General features: G+C 48.3%; 1 protein-coding gene across 2 annotated transcripts; it reads left to right on the top strand.

Moving 5' to 3' along the window:
• Positions 1-189: 189 nt before the first annotated feature.
• CXHXorf38 (chromosome X CXorf38 homolog) lies at positions 190-19,185 on the top strand. Of its 2 annotated transcripts, none has more exons than XM_026513313.4 (7): positions 190-600; positions 754-888; positions 7,662-7,781; positions 9,744-9,893; positions 10,164-10,343; positions 16,374-16,536; positions 16,967-19,185. In XM_026513313.4, exons 1-6 carry the CDS (start codon positions 205-207, stop codon positions 16,533-16,535), a joined length of 1,143 nt encoding a protein of 380 aa, XP_026369098.3. In that variant the 5' UTR covers positions 190-204; the 3' UTR covers position 16,536; positions 16,967-19,185. The 2 variants fall into 2 exon arrangements, with proteins under 2 accessions (XP_026369098.3, XP_057166793.1); XM_057310810.1 differs by having other exon boundaries at positions 339-600; positions 7,611-7,781.
• Positions 19,186-19,891: the final 706 nt, after the last annotated feature.

Below are 19,891 nucleotides of genomic sequence, written 5' to 3'. Positions count from 1 at the left end.
ATGTCTACAATAAAAGAGCACGGACATCAGAAGAGGGAGTCGAGTCGGGGACTGGCAGGGTCTGTTTGGGGGAACAGACAAGGGGGCGTAAGAGTTTCAGGTACAAGCTTTCTGGGCAAGCGCGGGATAAAGGAATTACACATCTGTCACCTAACACTGGGGTGGGGCAGGCGTACGGGTTAAACCAGAAGGCTCCGCCCCGGGATGCACGGCGCCGCGCGAGGAGCTCTGGCCCCTCCCTTCTCCCTGCACGTGCGGGCGGACTCCGGGCGGGGCCAGGCCGGGCCGACGGTACCACCCAGGCTTCCGCGCCTGCGCACTGCCGCTCGCCCCGCCCCTCGCCCCTGGCTCCGTGCCCCATACGGTCCCCGGCCCGAGTGGGACATGGTGCTGTCTGAACTGGCCGCGCGCCTCAACTGCGCGGAGTACAAGAATTGGGTGAAGGCGGGCCACTGCCTGCTGCTGCTGCGCGGCTGCCTGCAGGGCTTCGTCGCCCGCGAGGTGCTGGCCTTCCACCGCGGCCTGCTCGCCGCTGCCCCAAGCCTGGGCCCCCGCGCCGCCTGCCGCAGCGGCTCTCAGTGTAGCCCGCGCGCCCGCCAGGTGAGCCCCTGGCCCCCCTTTCCCCTGTCCCGGTCCCGGAGCGTAGGGTCCCGAGCCCTTCCTGGGGCGGGGCCGACTGCAACGCCCCGGGCTCACTTGCCCGAGACGCCGCGCCCTTCCTCCCGGGCCGCTTCTCACCGCCGCCCCTTGTAGTTTCAGCCTCAGTGTCAGGTTTGCGCGGAGTGGAAACAGGAGATTTTGAAACACCACACCAACAGGAATGGAGACGTCCACTGGGGAAACTGCCGACCGGGCCGCTGGCCCGTCGACGCCTGGGAGGTGGCCAAGGTAAGCACCTGCTCGGAAGGGTAAGAGGTGACCCACCAGGTAGCCGGTCACCTGGAGCCCAGAGCCCCATAAACAGATGCCAAGATAGAAAGAGAGAAATGGGTGTTTGATTTAGGGACTAGTGTCCAGGCGGCTCAGAGCTGCTGTACTGGATCCGATCTAGCTTAGCGAGGTAGAAGCTTGCTTCTGCCCTTCTGCTAACAAGGCATTTAAGTTTGCTACCCCTGCTTGGACAGCTGTAGGAAAGATTTCAACAAGAGACGCTGACCCAAGATGTAGAGCGAGCATCATGAGCACAGGCCCAGAGGGAGAAACACATCAGGCGTTTTTGAGTGTAGGCTCCCTAAGTAGCTCATTTTGGCTGTAGGGTCCCATCAGGATGGCAGAGGAAGCCAAGGGAAGTTAGGGCTAAAACAGAAAGGACTCTTAAGGGGCCAGGTAAGGAATAAAACTTTGGGGAGGTCGGGTGGAGTGGGCAGCCAGATAGAAGACTGTTAGATCTTGGCACTGTGACTTGCTAACTGGGCCAATCGGGGATTTTTTTTTTTTAATTTTTTGATGTTTTCCAGAAGCCCAGTATGGGGTGGGGTGGGGCAAAGTCACCTCCTATCACAAATTAACTTTTGTAGTCTGTCCGCATGCTGATCAGCAGCAGGCACAGGCGTGGTGCCTGGGAAGCAGGGATCAGAGTCCCAGCTCCGCCGCTGTTGTGTGACGTTAGGCCAGCCTCCGTTCCCTAACCTCAAAAATAAGGAAGTTGGACTTGATCAGTGGCCTCAGACTCGTGGCTGTCATGGACCCCTAAACCCACCGCATCTACGCCCTCATCCCATTTTTTTGTTGTTGTTGCCACCACAGAATTGTCCACTTTTACTTTTACCTAGAAAAGAAAGAAACTTAAAATTCTACCCTTTACTGTGACTGTCCCTCACCTGTTTGATCTTCCTTGCTGCTTTCATATCCTTGGAATCCTCTTGAAGCCCATGGCCCCTGCTCATGCCCCTTTTTGCTGCTGTCACCAACAGACCTTCTAGTCCAGCCCCAGTGTTTATATTCTCTCACCACATTCTCCTTTTTTTCTCCTTTCTCTGAGCTTGCACGGCCCAACGGCAGCCCTGATGACAGCATCATCTACTTGTGCTCAGGGGAAGAATCTCACAAGGGAGCTGCCTGGTTTCACTTTTAGTTCTTGACCATGAGCCCCAGTGTTCTGGCCACGCCTCTGTATAGGGCTCCTGTTTCTGGGGACCGCTGTTGCTGCCTTTGCCTCGCCAAGCTCCCATTCCTCCACCCTCACTCCCAGCTACTGACTCTGTGCATTTTTCCTGGCATTGATGCATGCCCCCAGATACCTGCCTCCTCATCTTTTTACCAGCCCTGCGAACCTACCTCCATATGCACCATCTTCTTCCTTCTGCCACAAAGGAGGAAGGGCGTCTCTCTTCTTACCACCTTGGCCCTCCACTTGTATGTCGGACCATATCCCCTCCCACCTGTCCATGGACTTTCAGGCCTCAGGTATCCACTCTTTCTCCCTCCCAGCTTATTCCCATCACCATACAGGTAGCTTTAATATCGCCTTGGTTTATTTAGTTGTTTTTTTTTTAAAACAAGATTAAACACAGGGTTACTGTATGACCTGGCAATTCCACTTCTAGGTTTGTACCCAGTGAAATGAAAATACACACCCACACAAGCACCTGTGCATGAGTGTTCCTAGCAGCACTATTCATGACAGCCAAAAGGGGGGAACAACGCATATGTCCATCAGCCGGTGAATGGATGAGCAAAATGTGGCCTGTCCATACAACCAGATGTCATTTAGCCATAAAAAGGAACAAGGTGGGGCACCTGGGTGGTTCAGTTGGTTGGGCACCTGACTCTTGATGTCAGCTCAGGTGGTGATCTGAGGGTGTGGGGATTGAGCCCTGCATCGGGCTCCAAGCTCAGAGGCATCTGCTTGGGATTCTGTCTCCCTCTCCCTCTGCCCCCCCCAAAATAAATACAAATCTTTAAAAAAAAATAAAAGAGGGTGCCTGGGTGGCTCAGTTGGTGAAGCATCTGCCTTTGGCTCAGGTCATGATCTCGGTCCTGGGATCGAGGCCCAAGTCAGGCTCCCTGCTCAGCAAGAGTCTGCTTCTCCCTCTCCCTCTGCCATTCCCCCTGCTTGTGTGCTCTCTCTCTCTCTCTCTCTCTCTCATAAATAAAATCTTAAAAAAAAAAAAGGAATGACGTACTAATACATGCAAGGACATTGGATGAACCTTGAAAACATTATGCTAAGTGAAAGAAGCCAGTCATATTACACAATTCCATTTATATGAAATGTCCAGAATGGGCGGATCTACAGACACAGAGATGAGTGGTTGCCAGGGCCTGGGGTAAGAGGGACATGATAGCTAATGGAGGTCGAGGGCTGCTTTTTGGGGTGATGAACATGTTCTAAAATCAACTGGTGATGAGGCACAACCCTGTGAATATACTCAAAACCACTGAACTGTACATTTTTTTAATTGAGGTATAGCCGACATATAACATTGTATCAGTTTTCAATGTACATCGTAAAGGTTTGATACGAGTATATATTGAGAAATGATGCCACATCACCATATATAGTTACAAAAAGTTTTTTTTCTTGTGTTGAGAAGTTTTAAGATCTGTTTCAGCAGCTTTCAAATATGCAATACAGTGTTCTTAGCTATAGTCACCATGCTGTACATTACACCCCCATGACTTACATAACTGGAAGTTTGTACCTTTCGACCCCCTTCACCCACTTTGCCCACCCCCCACCCCTACGTCTGACAACCACCGAACTGTTCTCTGTATCTGTGAGCTTGGGGTTTTGTTTTGTTTGTTTTAGATGCCACAGAGAAGTGAGATCATACAGTATTTGTCTTTCTCTGTTTGACTTGTTTCGCTCAGCACAATGCCCTCAAGTTCCATTCACGGTGTCGCAAACAACTGTACGCTTCAAAGGGGTGAATTGTATGGTATGTGGATTATATCTCAATAAAGCCGTTTTAAAAACGCTTGAGGGGCGCCTGGGTGGCACAGCGGTTAAGCGTCTGCCTTCGGCTCAGGGCGTGATCCCGGCGTTATGGGATCGAGCCCCACATCAGGCTCCTCCGCTATGAGCCTGCTTCTTCCTCTCCCACTCCCCCTGCTTGTGTTCCCTCTCTCGCTGGCTGTCTCTATCTCTGTCGAATAAATAAATAAAATCTTTAAAAAAAAATAAAAAATAAAAATAAAAACGCTTGAATAAATATTTGGCAAATAAAATGTAAAAAGAAAGAAGAGCTTCTCTTGAGCCACTCCCTCCAGCTCTCTCCCCATTTCCGTGCCTGCCTCCCATATGCATACCCACTGGAGCCTCTTGGAAAGGGTTTTAGGCCTGCTCTCTCCGTCAGCTACCAGTGACTCTTCAAGCCATTCCAGCCTGGGTCCTGCCTCTGACAGCCCACCTGCGTCTGTCCTGTCGGGCACGTGTGACCTTCAGTTCTCCAGCCTCATCTTTCTTTGCTTTCAGGCATTTGGCACGACTGACCCCTCTTCTTGAAACACCCGTGGTTTTGTGACGTCATTGTCCCCCGTGGGTTTCCTCCTGTCTCCCTGGCTCCTCCTCTTCAGCGTCCTTGCTGTCCTCGGCTGGCCTTTCTCAGGCCTCTTCTGTCCCCCTCTTCTCCTCTGGCAACACTGCCCCGGCCCCTTGGAGTTCACCGTTACATACTGCACTCATGCTGATGGCTCCCTAGTTTGTCCCCCCAGCCCTGCCCTCTCTTCTGAACTCCAGATGCTCCTCTCCAGCTGCGTGCCGCACCCCTCTCCTTATTCCCTCCTGGGCACTTTGTATTTACTTCTCAAGCAGGGCTCGACATCTCTACCCCCCCAAACCCACAGCCACACCCCAGCGTCCATGACCTACAACCACCCCCGCCTCATCTCTCCCGCTCACTGCCCCCTCGCTTACACCTGCAAACTGGTTGTGGATTCCTTCTCTCTGCCTCCTGCCTGGCCTCTGGCTGCAGCCTCCCACCTGGCTTCCTCTGCTGCTGCTCTGGTCACATCTGGTCACCTCCGGTCGGTTCCCCACACGGCAGGATGTGTGGTCTTCAAGGGGAAATGAGATCGTTTTCTTCCCTTGCCTAAAACTCTTGGATGGCTTCCTGCTGTCCTTAGAATAAACTCCAGACTCCTTTCCAGGGCCGGTAAGGCCCAGCGTGATCTGGGCCCTGTTTGTTTCTGCAACCCCATCTCCTCCTCCTCGCTGAAGAGGCAGGAGAGGGTAATGGGAGGCAGCCACACGCGTTTCCCACCACTGCGCGTTGGACAGATGGAACACAGTGGCACGTGATACCATTTTAAGAAACTCCTTTCAGTGGCAGGGAAGGAGCAGAGCCTCCCTGTCAGCCTCTAGTTTGGACGAAGGGGAATAATTATGAGAATAAAACATGAATGTGGAAAAGACCGGTCTATACTGGTGAGAAAATGCCAGGCGGGGCATACATTGTCATGGAAAAGAAAAATTGTGCCTGGTTTTGAGGCACCTAAGACCCCTCTAACTTTGGAATCATCCTCCCAGCAGGAGCTGAAGTAAATGTTTTTTTTCGTTCGGTTTCATTGCACTAGTTTGACTGTGCTACATGAGTTAACGTCTGTATTAACATCATAGCATCCGCGGGCGCCCGGCTGGCTCAGTCGGTTGGGCCTCCGACTCTTGATTTGGCTCAGGTCATGATCTCAGAGTCATGGGATCGAGCCCCGCGTCAGGCTCTGTGCTCAGCGCAGAGTCTGCTTGGGATTCGCTCCCTCCCTCTCCCTCTCCCTCTGCCCCTCCCCCTGCTGGTGTGCTCTCTCTAACTAAATAGATAAATAAATAAAATCTTTAAAAACAAAAAACAAATCGTAGCGTGCATCGTAGACTCAGAGGCTCAGCGTGTCAGTGGCCGTTAAGGCATGGAAAGAGTGATGGTCCTGGCTACTGTACCTTGTGATGTGGCCATTCGGTGCATACAAAGTTCTTTTTTTTTTTTTTTAAGATTTTATTTATTTGAGAAAGAGCATGCAAGAGAGCATGAGGGGGCAGGGCAGAGGGAGAAGGAGAAGCAGATGCCCGGCTGAGCAGGGAGCCCAACGTGGGGCTCGATCCCAGGACCCTGGGATCATGACCTGAGCCAAAGGCAGATGCTTCACTGACTGAGCGACCCAGGCACCCCTACAAAGTTCTTCTTAATCATGGGAGGCTCCAGCGGAGGATTCCCCCACCACAAGGAACGTAGCCCTGCCTGTCCTTGGGGTGCGTGGGCCCCGACCACAAGCCCTTCTTGGAACACCATTACCAGCAGCATTGTGTAGGGCACATTGCGGTTGCTCGCCTGCTGAGATGGGTTTCTTTTTTTTTTTTTTTTTAAGATTTTATTTATTTATTCGACAGAGATAGAGACAGCCAGCGAGAGAGGGAACACAAGCAGGGGGAGTGGGAGAGGAAGAAGAAGGCTCATAGTGGAAGAGCCTGATGTGGGGCTCGATCCCATAACGCCGGGATCACGCCCTGAGCCGAAGGCAGACGTTTAACCGCTGTGCCATCCAGGTGCCCCTGAGATGGGTTTCTTTTCAAGGGAACAGGTCTCTTTATTTCGAGTTCTTACTGCAAGCATTCTTTCATAGGTCATCTTTTCTAGTCCCTTGGCAGGGATGTACTGGTGAGCTGCTGAGCTTGGTATAAAGTTGCGTTCAGGTGTAAATTTGGCACTGTTTCATGAAAAAACCATGTGCCGGCCTCGCGGTGACACCATGTTGGGGGTCCGTGCCTTAAAATCCTACAAAAGGCAAGATCATGCTAGAACAAGGCCCTTCTGATATATCGAGCACCTCAAACCCTAGGATTCCATCTGGAACTCCTGGGGAGGTCATGCTCGCCTTGCACCATCGACATAATAATTGGCAACTTTTACGGCCTGTTGGTTTAGCGTGTGCCCGGCACCGTGCAAGTGCTTCCCCTGCATTAACTCATTTAGTTCTCGCAACGTCCTTCAAGGTGGATGAGCACACTTATCCTCTGCTTACTGATGAGGAATCTGAGGGTGAATAACTTGCCTGGGGTCACGTGGTTGGCAAGTGGCAGACCTGGGATTTGAACCCAGCCAAGCCCAGACTCTTAACTGTATGCTACCATACGAACTTGCTCAAGTCATCTTTTTTTTTTTATTTTAAAGATTTTATTTATTTGAGAGAGAGCACAAGCAGGGGGAGCAGCAGAGGGAGAGGGAGAAGCAGGCTCCCCGTTGAGCAGGAGCCTGATATGGGGCTCGATCCCAGGACCCCGGGATCCTCACCTGAGCCGAAGGCAGACGCTTCCCCGACTGAGCCACGCAGGTGCCCCTTGCTTAAGTCATCTTTAAAGTGCCCACTTGGAAGTAACTATTATTTTTAAATTTCAGATCTTTTCCACAACTCAGCCGCTGAAACTTTAGTGCTTCCTACCCATGCTGCCTGCTTATACACCATTAGGAAAGGACAGGAAACTAGTTCTGTCGAGTGTTTAAGTATTCCCCATAGCAGAAGGACAGGCAGAGCAGCCCTTAGGTTACTGCCCTTGGCCAAGGCTTAGCTCTCACACTGGTTCCCGACTCGTGTTTTGGACTCACAAGGCTCGACCTCGAAACCTCAGTAAGAGAAGTTTGGTCATTTGGGAAGCCGGCCCATAACACCTGCCCCACTAGCTCCTAGGGTTGGAGGAGACTCAGGTGTCCCTTGTGCCTCCCCTACTGAAGGCCTTCATGCCCCGAGGACTGGCAGACAAAACCGGCCCTGAGGAATGTGATGCCGTTGCTCTTTTAAGTCTCATCAACTCCTGCGATCACTTCACGGTGGATCGAAAGAAAGTCACAGAGGTAAGAGGCGGCGGATTTAAAACCGTACAGGGAGAGTCAGTTGGGTAGGGGCGCCTGGGTGGCTCAGTCGGTGAAGCATCTGCCTTTGGCTCAGGTCATGATCCCAGGGTCCTGGGATCGAGCCCCACGTTGGGCTCCCTGCTCAGCCGGGCATCTGCTTCTCCTTCTCCCTCTGCCCTGCCCCCTCATGCTCTCTTGCATGCTCTTTCTCAAATAAATAAAATCTTTAAAAAAAAAAAAAAAAAAGAACTTTGTATGCACCGAATGGCCACATCACAAGGTACAGTAGCCAGGACCATCACTCTTTCCGTGCCTTAACGGCCACTGACACGCTGAGCCTCTGAGTCTATGATGCACGCTACGATCTGTTTTTTGTTTTTAAAGAGACACACCCTGTGCTGCCGAAGCAGCCGGGCACGCGTAGCACACAGGCTCTCCCCAAAACAGCGGCGTGCTTGGTTCAAGGTTGGCATCACTAAGTGGGCTAGCGGGGCTCACGGTGCGTGAACCTTCTGTATGTCCGAGAAGCCCCACACGAATGCAGGCAGGAGACTGACCCCTTAGTTCTCCCTCACTGAGGTTTCCCAGCACCTTGATCTTATACTGTTCGCTGCTAAAATAGATAAACCATGTGTTTCTCTTCCCTGGTCTGCCATAAACAGAAGCAAAGTAATCTTCCATATTAAAAAGAAAAAAATAGAAAAGCGGTGCATCACTCTGTCCGTTGTATGCCAGCATTTGAATCCTGCCTTTCTGCCTCTCCTAGACTAGACAAGGTACACAGAACCGAAGGCAATATGAACACTAATGGACCAACAATGTCAGACTAGATCGTGATGCTTGTCAGATATCCTCTGGGAGACTTAGACTTTCTCTGTTTCACCAAAGAACAGCTCTTGCATGTGTATTACTCTGAGGGTCATCGAAAAGAGTATATAGCATACCTGGATTATATATAATATGCAGAGAAAACGCATGTGTATTTTGCTGGCATGCCAGCAGCGGAAAGGACTGAGAATCTTGCATGGTATCAGCAGAGGCAAAAACTGTCACGGTACCAAGTTGACCCCTTTGTATCTTTTAACTAAGAATGTGGAAGACTTTATGTGAATTATATAATTAATATATGAGACATGGAGCGCCTGGGTGGCTCAGTGGGTTAAGCGTCTGACTCTTGATTTCAGCTCAGCTCTTGGTCTCGGGGTCATGAGTTCAAGCGCCATGATATATATTTAACCCCTTGACCCAGCTTCCTGGAGCTCCAGCAATATTTAAAAAGATTTTTTTTGTATTGTCGGCTTCAGCCTGTGGGTGTACCCAGAGCCAGAAACCAATACTCTTGCTCTTTGGCAGGTGGTTTTAAGTTAAGAGATTTGGGGGATTGTGTAAGAGATCACCAGCCAGTCACAAGCTTTCAAGAGCCAACAATAGTTGTAGGCTCGTTTGTATTTCTTTTTTTTTTTTTTTTTTTCGTTTGTATTTCTTATCCCAATGACTCGCAAGTAGCAGGCGATTGAACATCCCCTCAAGCCCTGCTAGTACGTACAGGCCACACTTGTGGATTTTGTAATTAACAAAGCCTTTCTGCAGTTGTTCCTTTCTTTCTTTTTTTTTTTTTTTTAATTCCACTTGACATATGTCATGTGCCATAGCTCTTTTTTTTTAAGATTTTATTTATTTATTTATTTATTTATTTATTTATTTGAGAGGGAGAAAGAGAGAGCATGAGCACAAGCAGGGAGAAGGGCAGAGGGAGAGGGAGAAGCAGGCTTCCCACTAAGCAGGGAGCCCGATGTGGGACTTGATCCCAGGACTCTGGGATCGTGACCTGAGCCAAAGGCAGACGCTTCACCGACTGAGCCCATCCAGGCGTCCCCTGTAATTTTTCTCCGGAACTACACAATCTCCATTTACCCCGTCGTTTGACTTTGAAACCTTCTATCCTTTTGGGCCTTTCGGTAGGTGATTAGGTGTCGTAACGAGATCATGCATTCTTCAGAGATGAAAGTGTCTTCTCTGTGGCTTCGAGATTTTCAGATGAAGATCCGAAATTTCCTGAATGAATTCAAGAATATTCCAGAGATTGTGGCAGCATACACCAGAATAGAACAGGTAAAAATCAGATTAATCTGAACAGGTCTGGCATAAAGAACTAAGGGGGGAAAGGCAACTGCAGTCACTCATTTAAAAGTTGAAGTTTGTTAGATTTAAATGGTTAATTTTGGTAGGAAATCTAGAATTGTGCTGGGCTTGAGAACTCTTCTGTGGCCACAGGATATTGGTTAATTGTGTCCAAAGATGTCTAGTTACAAGTTCTTTGAGCAACCCAGTGGAGCATCTTTTCCATTCCGTCATTCACACATCTGTCCGGTAATCCACCAGCTGCTGACATCCGACTGGGCTGTTCACATCCCCGCCGAAGATCAGCGAGATGGGTGTGAATGTGAGACAGGAGTTTACCTGAGTGAGAGCCAAGTCAACGAAATAGAAATGGAATTACTAAAGGAGAAACTTCAAGAGATCTATCTTCAAGCCCAAGAACAAGACATGTTGCCCGAAGAGGTAAGAAAAAAAAAAAAAGTATCGTATGCTCTGTGTGAGTAAACAAGACAAAGAAAGGCTCCAGGGAGGAAGAGTCACTCATTTTAACAGCCTGCCAGCTAAGTTTCTGATTTAGAAGTCAAATCGTTTCCAGAAATGAGTACGCTTTTGGCACACACCATTATTACCTCTCCACAAATATTTTCACTCAATCAGCAAACAGTTGGGTGCCTAATGTGTGCACAGAGTGGACCAAACACGGTAAGGGCTACAACGGGATTCTGAACAGAAGGCTGGGGGAGGGGGGTTCTCGGCAGGTCAGGGGGGATTGCAAGAAAAAGACTTTGCCGAGAAGGTGGCGTTGAGCTGGGACTAGCAGAGTCACACAGCGTGTGGCAAACTGGCAAGAGCGCAAGGGCGTTGTTGGCCGAAGGAGCGGTGCTGCCGAGATATAAAAGAATAGTGGGGCCGGAGCAGTGACAAGGCAAGGGTAGGAGGGACGGTCCGATGCGAGGGCTGTCAGGTGAGTTTGGAAGCCATATTTTGAAAGGTTTGCTGTGCTGTTCCAAGGGGCTTGCACCTTATTCCCAAAAAGCAGTGGGGAGCCAACAGGTGTTTTTAAGCAAGAGAAAGTAAATCAAATAGATCCGATGTGGCTTTGAGAAACTTAACTCATGGTAGTTGGAGGCTGGAGACTAGCAGGAGACTGACAGGAGGCTGTCAGAGCCGTGTGCAAATGGAAAAAGGACAGAAACTAGAGGTACGGCAGAGGGGCCGGACTCTGGAGGCATCACTTGGGCAGAGCTGATGGCTCTTAGTGGCTGCTTAGGTTACTTGGAGTGCAGCATGGGGCTGGAAGAAGGTGGGGAAGGAGGGGTTAAAGGATCAACAAGGTTTCCAGCTTAGGACAAGGCAGGCTGGTGATGGTCTTAAGTCCTGCTAGGGAATACGGGACAAATGAATCCCCTTTGTTACACGCAAGGTATAAAAAAAGCAAATAGTAGTAGAATTGTATTCTAGTAAAGTTCAGACATATTCCAGTACTTTCTGGATTAGAGTTCTAGATCACCAGGAGATCTTGGACAAATCATTTTACCTCTCCATTCTACCTTGTCCAAGGAAAGTAGTTTTGCTGGTTCCCTCTTTAAACACAGACAGAATGTTTATTGAATACAAAGTGTGTGTTTCATTCATTAAGCCATGCTCCTCGCTGCTCTCTAGGCCTCTGTTAACCGTTTTGCCCTTGACCTAGATGCTTCATTCAACTTGGTGAGCTCCTTTAGCAGAGGGACTGAGAACCACTGGTTTTTGGACGCTCCCAACCCAGCACGCCAGGCGTGTACAGCAATGAAAAAGATGGCTACGTCTTCTGTTCTCTAAATCCATGTGTTTTGTCTGACTTTATTTTAAAATACCATTAGAACCGGCCCCAGTTTTGTTTCTGCTGCTTCCATCAGAAGCTGCGTAGAACGGGGTCAGGCCGAAAGCCCCAGAGGTGTCAGTAGCTCCGTGTTCACTCTTGAGGGAGCCGCAGTTCTTTTTTCTGTTTGTGTAACAAGCAACAGAATGCATCCGTAGCCGTGCACTCAAGCCAGGAGTCTATATAAGTTAGGAGCTTGCAGGGAACCTGGCAGAGACCAGATCCCCCTGCTTTCCATGCGAGGCAGCAACCGCAAGGACAGACGCTGACAGACGCCAGGTCACACGGCTGGCCCGGGGGTCTCGCTGCTCTGGCCCTGTGCCTTTCCACATGTAGCCCTGCAGCTCCTGTATCACCGAGGAGCTAGCTACTGTAAATTTCGAGCCCTCATTATCTCTGTTTCACAGACAGGAAATTGGGGTGAGTGAGCTTGTCCTCTGGGTCCCCAAATTCTCTAGATAGAACCGATAAATTCTCATTTTTCATGCTTTCTGTTCAGTAGACCATGGCATCTATCTCGATATTTCAATTGATCAAAATGTAGGTTAGGATTGATTGGCATGTTATCTCGAAGAAGTTGAAGGTTGGCTTTCCACAAGGTGTGAAACTGATCTCTTTTGCAAGTTCCATACCATAGATGGGCATCCATGGTCTTTAGGGTTAGTCTCCAAAGTCAGAGGAGTCAACACGCCAGATTTCAGTGACTCTAAAGTGCCATCAACTGTAGGACACCATGAATCCAGTTACTTCTAAGAAAGAAAGAAACAAACAAAAAAACCCACTGCCAATTTATTGTAAGACACCATCGACAGTAAGGTGCCTTCTCATCTGAGGTGCTAAAATATTAAAAACCAGGTGTCCAGGAATTTAGAAACACCGTGCTTACAGTAGGACCACGGGCTTTTATGGTGACTCTTTCTGGTGCTCGTGAAAACAGTATGGCTAACGTTGGAAAGCCAAGTAGAGAAAAAACGGTTGGTGGTGGTAATTTAGTGTGACAGTTTCCAGGAGCGCATCCCGGGGCGTGGGTGTGCCAGGGACCGCATAGCAGACAGAGCTCACCACCTCCGTCCTGTTCTGTTCAGTTGACGAGCCTCAGTGGTATCTGGCGTTATAAAAAGGGCTTCCCGTTAACATGCACTCCGCTGTCTGACTGTGATTGCGAAATGCCTTCCGCTCCAGAGCCGAGTGGGAGCAGCAGCTGCTCGGGCCCCTTGGGACATGTGTGGAGTGTGTTCACCATGGGCCCATCCGCAGCGGCCTCTGGCCGCCACCCAAGACCCCTCCACGTCGTCCTGCCAACCCTCAGTGCTCTGTTAGGATCCAGTGGGTTTAACCATTCAGCTAAAGCACGGCAGGCTAAAGCGCAGTAAGTGGCTGAAAACCACGTAAGGAATTTGTGCATTCTTTACAATCATTACTGATTTCTTAAACCCTGGTAAGGGGAACCATCTCCACAGAGACCCCTGGGGAGCCTTGAGCAGCAGGGGCAGGGACAGAACGTACCTGAAGCAGTCGGGGGAAGGATCGAAATGACCCTTCATTTATTACATTTCAGAAATAGTTACAGAGCATGCGCCTCCAATGTGCCAGGCCCCGTTCTAGAAGCTCGGTGTGCATTAGTGAACAAGCCAAAGATCCCTGTAGGGGGAGACAGTAAGCAGTCAACGTAGTAAGTAAACGACGCTCCTAAGCGTTAAAAGGAGTCCTATGTGGAGCATGGTCTGGGGGATCAGGAGTTAGCAGAGTGGGGCTGAGTAGCAGGGGTCAGGGGTCCTGTGGAGGGTTAGCCGCGTGCACATCTGGAGGAAGAGCCTTCGGGCAGGGGCCACAGCAGGTGGAGCAGAGTGGCTGGAGTGGGGGTGCGGAAATAAAAGTGGGTGAGGAGGTTAGGGAAAGGAAGGTGGGGGAAGCAAGTCCTAGTGGCCTGTGAGCCATTGGAAGGGTGGAGGACAGGAGAGGGGAGACCCAGGGGGAGGCTGCTGCCCGTACGGGGTTCAGACCACGGTGGAAGTGGAGACGTGGAGTGGTGAGAAGGGGCCCAGAGACACGTGCAAGACAAGCCCTAGAGTTGGGAAGAATGGAGGTACGAAGCCTCTTTTGCCTGGAGCAGTGCGTGGCACACAGTAGACTGGCTCTCGATAAATATTTGTGGAAGGAACGTAGAAAGGAAGGGGTGTACCGCACGCAACACTAAGCGCTTCGAGTATATTATTTCTAGTCCTCATAAGAATCCTAGGTGGTGTTGGTATCATCAGCTTTCATTTGCATACACGCAAGGAAGCTCAGAGAGGTCAAGTGTCTGGCCCAGAGTTGCACAGCTAGTTAAGTGGTAAAGCTGAGCTTCAAAATCCAAGTCTGTCTGACTACATTCCATAATTTTTCGAGTACTTTCTCTTTTTCCACCATTTCCTCTTCTCCCTTTACCTATAAACATGAACAAGTCTTCTCCATTCTTTTTTTTTTCTTTTTAAAGATTTTATTTATTTATTCGACGGAGAGAGAGAGACAGCCAGCGAGAGAGGGAACACAAGCAGGGGGAGTGGGAGAGGAAGAAGCAGGCTCCCAGCGGAGGAGCCTGATACAGGGCTCGATCCCAGAATGCCGGGATCACACCCTGAGCCGAAGGCAGATGCCTAACGACTGAGCCACCCGGGTGCCCCAAATCTTCCCCATTCTTAATTTAAAAAATTTGTTTTGACTGTCAAACTGACTTTTTACCTTGTTCCCATGTGTTCATTTTGAATTCTGTACCTGTACATTATTACTATTAAACAGATGTATATTTTATAAATTTTTAATAGTAATAAGTGTGCAGGTACAAATTCCAAATGAAAGGGCTTCTTTTTTTTTTAAGATTTTATTTATTTATTTATTTATTTATTTGAGAGAGAGAGAGCATGTGAGCGGGAGGAGGGGCAGAGGGAGAGGAAGAGAGAATCTCAAGCAGACTCCACGCTGAGAGTAGAGCCTATCACGGGGCTCGATCCCACGACCCTGAGATCAAGACCTGAACCAAAATCAAGAGTCGGCTGCCCAGCCGAAGGAGCCACTCAGGCGCCCCTAATTTTATTTTTATATATACTTATATATGTATGTATGTACACATATTGAGATATAGATAGCCCTTTCCTACAAATGGAGGAGGTTTTAAAGCAAAAAAGAATTTTCAAAATGTTTTCCATTTTTATTGCGATATAACTGACATGCAGCATTGCGTGAGCTTAGGGTATACAGCTGATGATTCGACCTACATATATTGTGAAATGATCACCACTGTAAGTTTAGTTAACATCATCAGCTCATCCAGATACAAAAAAAAAAGGAAAAAGACTTTTCCTGGAGATGTGAATACTTAGGATTTACTCTCTTAACAACTGTCGTGTGTATCACACAGCAGTGTTAGCTATCGTCATCGTGTTGTACGTTCCATCCCTAGGACTTATTTATCTTATAACTAAAGTTTGTACCTTTTGACCACCTTCTTCCCATTCCTCCTCCACTCACCTCCCACCACCGGTCACTACAAGTCTGCTTCTTCTATGAGTTTGTTTTTTTTTAAGGATTCCACATATAAATGAGATCGTGCAGTATTTGTCTTTCTCTGACTTCTCTTACTTTAATGCCCTCAGGGTCCATACACGTTATCACAAATGGCGAGATTTCCTTCTTGATGATGGCTGAATAATATCCCATTGTGTATACACACCACATCTCCTTTAACCATTCATCTACGAATGGATGCTTAGGTTGTTTCCATGTCTTAGCTATTGTAAATAATGCCGGTTATGAACGCAGGGGTGCAGATAATCTCTTCGACATGGTGTTTTCATTTGCTTCAGATATGTTCCCAGAAGTGGAACTGCTGGATCATAGGGTAGTTCTATTTTTAATTTTTTGAGGAACGTCCATACTGTTCTCCATAGTGGCTGCACTAAGTTACGTTCCCACCAACAGTTCACAAGGGTTCCCTTTTCTCCACATCCTCTCCAATGTTCTGTTATCTCTTGTCTTTTTTTTTTTTTTAAGGATTTTATTTATTTATTCGACAGAGATAGAGACAGCCAGCGAGAGAGGGAACACAGGCAGGGGGAGTGGGAGAGGAAGAAGCAGGCTCATAGTGGAGGAGCCTGATGTGGGGCTCGATCCCATAATGCCAGGATCACGCCCTGAGCCGAAGGCAGACGCCCAACCGCTCTGCCACCCAGGCGCCCCATCTCTTGTCTTTTTGACGATGGCCGTTCTAACAGGCATGTGGTGAGATCTCACTGTAGTTTTGATTTGCGTTTCCCTAATGATGAATGATGTCAAGCACGTTTTCATATGCCTGTTGGCCAATCATACATCTTCTTTGGGAAAATGTCTATTCAGGTCCTTTGTCCATTTTTAACTGGATTATTTGGAGGGTTTTGGCTATTGAGTTATATGAGTTCTTTATCTATTTTAGATATTAGCCCTTAAAAGCAAAAAAGTTTGAGGAGACAAACAAACACCCCCTTGTGTGGCCCCAGAACCAGCTATTAGCGGACACGTGAGCAGGAGCCCGTCTCGGACCTAGAAAGTTTTCCATCTGAATTACAAGCCCACTATAAAATGATCTAAGCCGTACATTGTATGGTTTCCTCTTGCAGATCTTAAATCGACTGCAGGTGGTGAAAGAATTTCTGAGAAACAACAAGGATCTTAGAAATGGTCTTACAGGAGATCTGCAGAAGCTAGACAGCCTCCACCTACAGCATCGAAAACCAGATCCCACGGAACTTGGGGCCCAGACACCTGAAGGGAAGGCCTGAGGTGAGTTTCCGCACGTGACGGTAAGTAAGAACTGAATAACCTCATCACTTCGATGCCTGTTCTCTTACGGAAGGCCATGAGGAACACACAATGTAGTCTAACCTGAAGTTTCCCTGTGGCCTTATTATTTGAAAGAAAGGACATTGAGCTTTGCGCTCTAATTGGTGATTCTCACATCTTGGAGGTAATTCAACATAATCTCCTTGTCAGCTTTGTTTAGTCCAGTATACCTGAAGTCACTGGTCTGGTCTTAGGTAAACCAACTTTGTAACTTAATCAAAAAGCATGTCAGCTCCAAAACGATGCCAGTGATGCCTAGCTCTTAGCCGCTTGTTCGTTTCCATAAGAAAAACTTGTTAAAATGACCGTCTCTGATGTTGCATGGTTTTTCCTCCAAATACAGAAAATTAAATATTGTCTCTTGTTTTAGGTTGCGTTGACAGAAGTCAGGCACGTATGTGAAGATCAGCACGGCTTCAGTCTCAGCTCTTCTTTTCTGTGCGAAAGGAAACACTTACCAGAGTACCTCTCCCAAACAAAAAGGAATTTTTGTTGTCTTTTTCCTGGACTTCCTTTGACTCTTGGGGAATATTTTTTTTTAATATTCATAAGCTTGGTGTTGTATTATCTATAACCACCCAAAAAATGGTAGACTGCTGTGCCAAAACTTGCTGTCATCTAGGGGTTTTTTTGTTTGTTTGTTTTGATTTGGGGGTTTGGGGGTTTGGATTCAGAAGGTGAGATTCTTTTCTAGTCCTGAATTTCAGGCTGCTTCACACAGTAAAGTCTGTGTTTGGCCAGGCCTGTGTGAGGAATCACACAGAGTTCTCTGCCTGCCAGCACCGAAGCCCTGTCCCCACCTGAACATCTTGTGAAGGAGGATGCCCAAGGGCTGGGCTGTGATGTAAATGTTGAGATATAAATCCTTCCTTTTTGGAAGAAGGCAAGAAAACGAATCGCCTGGAGGGCCATTTCCTAGCCATTTCCAGTTAGTACAGAACTGTTGCTCCCCATTTCTGATAGGCCGGGGCAATAGGGCGAGGAGGTGGGCCCAGGCTGCTCAGGGGGGACTAGAGAACACAGTGACTTGACTGACCAAAGCAGGCAGAGGGCCCAAGCCAGCCTCACAAACAGGGATGTCAGGGAAAGCCCCACAGTTGCTGGTTTGTGTATGGTACTCCTGGGAAAAGTCAACTCCCGTGGCCATCTCAGCTCCTTCCGGTCAGTTCTCTATATCCTGAGGCCGAGCCCAGGGCCCAGCCCTCGTGTGCTCCACAAATATTTGTTGACTGAAGGCTCCACCGACAATTTATTCTTACACATGAGTGTGTGTCATACTGTTAAACTAAGCCTGGTCTTTTGTTAATGAGATTTAAGGATGAAACACCACCATTCTTACAGAAATTCAAAGGCATCATTTTCTTTCCACAGACTGACAGATTAATTTGTAACTTCTATTACTTTACCCCAAGAGTCCTCCACTTCGGACTTTGTCCGGTTTGTTTCCTCAACTGCAAAACCACTGTCCAGTCATTTACGTGGGTCCATGGGATCAGTCTCACCCTCCCCTCCATCTCCTTTTCAAAGCCAGCAGCACTTCACTGGGCCAGGTCACCTCTGGACCTTCGGGGACAGAATTGCCACCTGCCCCACCCCCTGGAGAAAGTGCTTCCACTCCAAGCCCAAAGGAAGCCGTCCTTCGCTTGCTCAGCTGCCCATCAAGGGCATGATCTGTAGACAGTGGGCAGAGGGTGGGGGTATATTTGGTGTATTTTTACATTAAAATGCATGTATATAATGCTGTAAACCCCAGATGAATGCAAATGTGCCTATAACTGACTATTTGGTCCTGAATCGTACATTTTCTTTGTCCATTCATTTCACACAGTTCCTTTAGCAGACTTCCATAGTAAAGTAAGAATCGTCATTCATCTTGCAACTATGCCCAAACTAAGAAATTTGCCGAAATGTTTCCCAGCTTCTAGATGTAAGGTACATCTAGAAGATGGGATCCAATTAAATCTTGATTCACTAACCAAATTAAGACCTGATTTCTAACTTTAGGAACTTGAGGTTATGAACACTTTCGTTTCATACCCCCTGTATCCAGTTAGCTCTTCCTACTCTCTCCAACATTTATCAAGTGTCCGCCACAGCCGGGCACTGAAATGGATGCAGATGTGAGGATTTATAAGGTATGGACGGTGGTATACATGCCGTCATCTCTGGATTTATTGTCTGCTCTGATAAATGAAAGACACTGCAGAAAACATTATGCTGGCAGCATTTAATTTCATTGACATCGAAGAAAGGGAAGACCTGTTCAGAGAAGGCTTTACAGCAAATGGAGCGTGCACAGGGACGTCAACTGTGGGCCTCTCCTCTACGGCTCTGTGCGCGTGGCCCAGGATGTGCACACAAGGGTGCTCATAGCCGCGCCGGTAGCCCGGCGTCAAGAGACGACCCGCTAAATCCCAGTGCATCCCTGCGACAGAACATTACGCAGTTGTTAAGGGGAATGTCGTAATGCTGCAGTGCAGTGGTATAGAATGACCTCCAACACTCACGAAACAGAAAAGCAGGATGTTGAACAACGCATGGCATGCTGTAAAACCATTTGTCTTTTTCAATAAAAGGTCTGGAAAATTGTGTGTCTTTCCCAGGCTCCTTTGCTGTGTTACCTCTGGGAAAGGAATTGGGGTCGAGGGGGTTGGTTAGCAGAAATCTGGCTTTTCTGTTTTGGGCATCATCCCATATGAAATCTGTCCAACAAACATGCGCTCATGGTATTTTGAAAGTTTTTAATTACAGTTTGTTCATTTCAAGATCATCAAGAGATGTGAACAATACAAATTCAAACTGTAAGATTTGTGTGTCGCATTTCCTGGAATTGGTTGTAGCCTCCCATTTTTGTGGGGGTCAACTCCACCTCCGGGGGCACTTGGGAGGCGGCAGGGTCCAGAGAAGCCCAGGAAGTGGTTTCCTTTCCACACAGGGCTGTTTTGTCTCCGAGGGCCTGGTTTTCATCCAGCAATATGATTTACTCTCTCCGCCTCTCCCTGCGACACAATATGTGGAAAGAATTAGACGCGAAAAAGAGTTTCGGCATTATGGTTGCAAAGGTAGGGCAGTTCTTTGCATTTTAGCCTGTGCTTCGCCAGGGAACGCAGAGGGCCTAAGGAGAAGGACGTTACTTATTAAACTCAGTATAAAACATGAATTCTGGGTAATAACAAAAGTGTGTCAGTAACAAAAACTTCTGGAAAAATAGCTCTGCCAATTCAAAATGTTATTGGCTTCATAAAGTAGCGGAAGAGATCTGTAGACAGGTTAAATTGCAAAGGCCAGAAAGGAT

Source organism: Ursus arctos, chromosome X (assembly GCF_023065955.2).
Source record: "Ursus arctos isolate Adak ecotype North America chromosome X, UrsArc2.0, whole genome shotgun sequence".
In the NCBI taxonomy this organism is placed as follows: Eukaryota; Metazoa; Chordata; class Mammalia; order Carnivora; family Ursidae; genus Ursus; species Ursus arctos.
Note: the sequence above shows the minus strand (reverse complement) of the source record. Positions and strands in the feature narration are given on the sequence as shown.

Coding starts and splice junctions, on each gene's coding strand:
- CXHXorf38 (XM_026513313.4), top strand. CDS start 205: ATGCACGGCGCCGCGCGAGGAGCTCTGGCCCCTCCCTTCTCCCTGCAC. Junction 889..7,661: donor ACGCCTGGGAGGTGGCCAAG/GTAAGCACCTGC, acceptor CCCCTACTGAAG/GCCTTCATGCCCCGAGGACT. Junction 9,894..10,163: donor CATACACCAGAATAGAACAG/GTAAAAATCAGA, acceptor GTAATCCACCAG/CTGCTGACATCCGACTGGGC.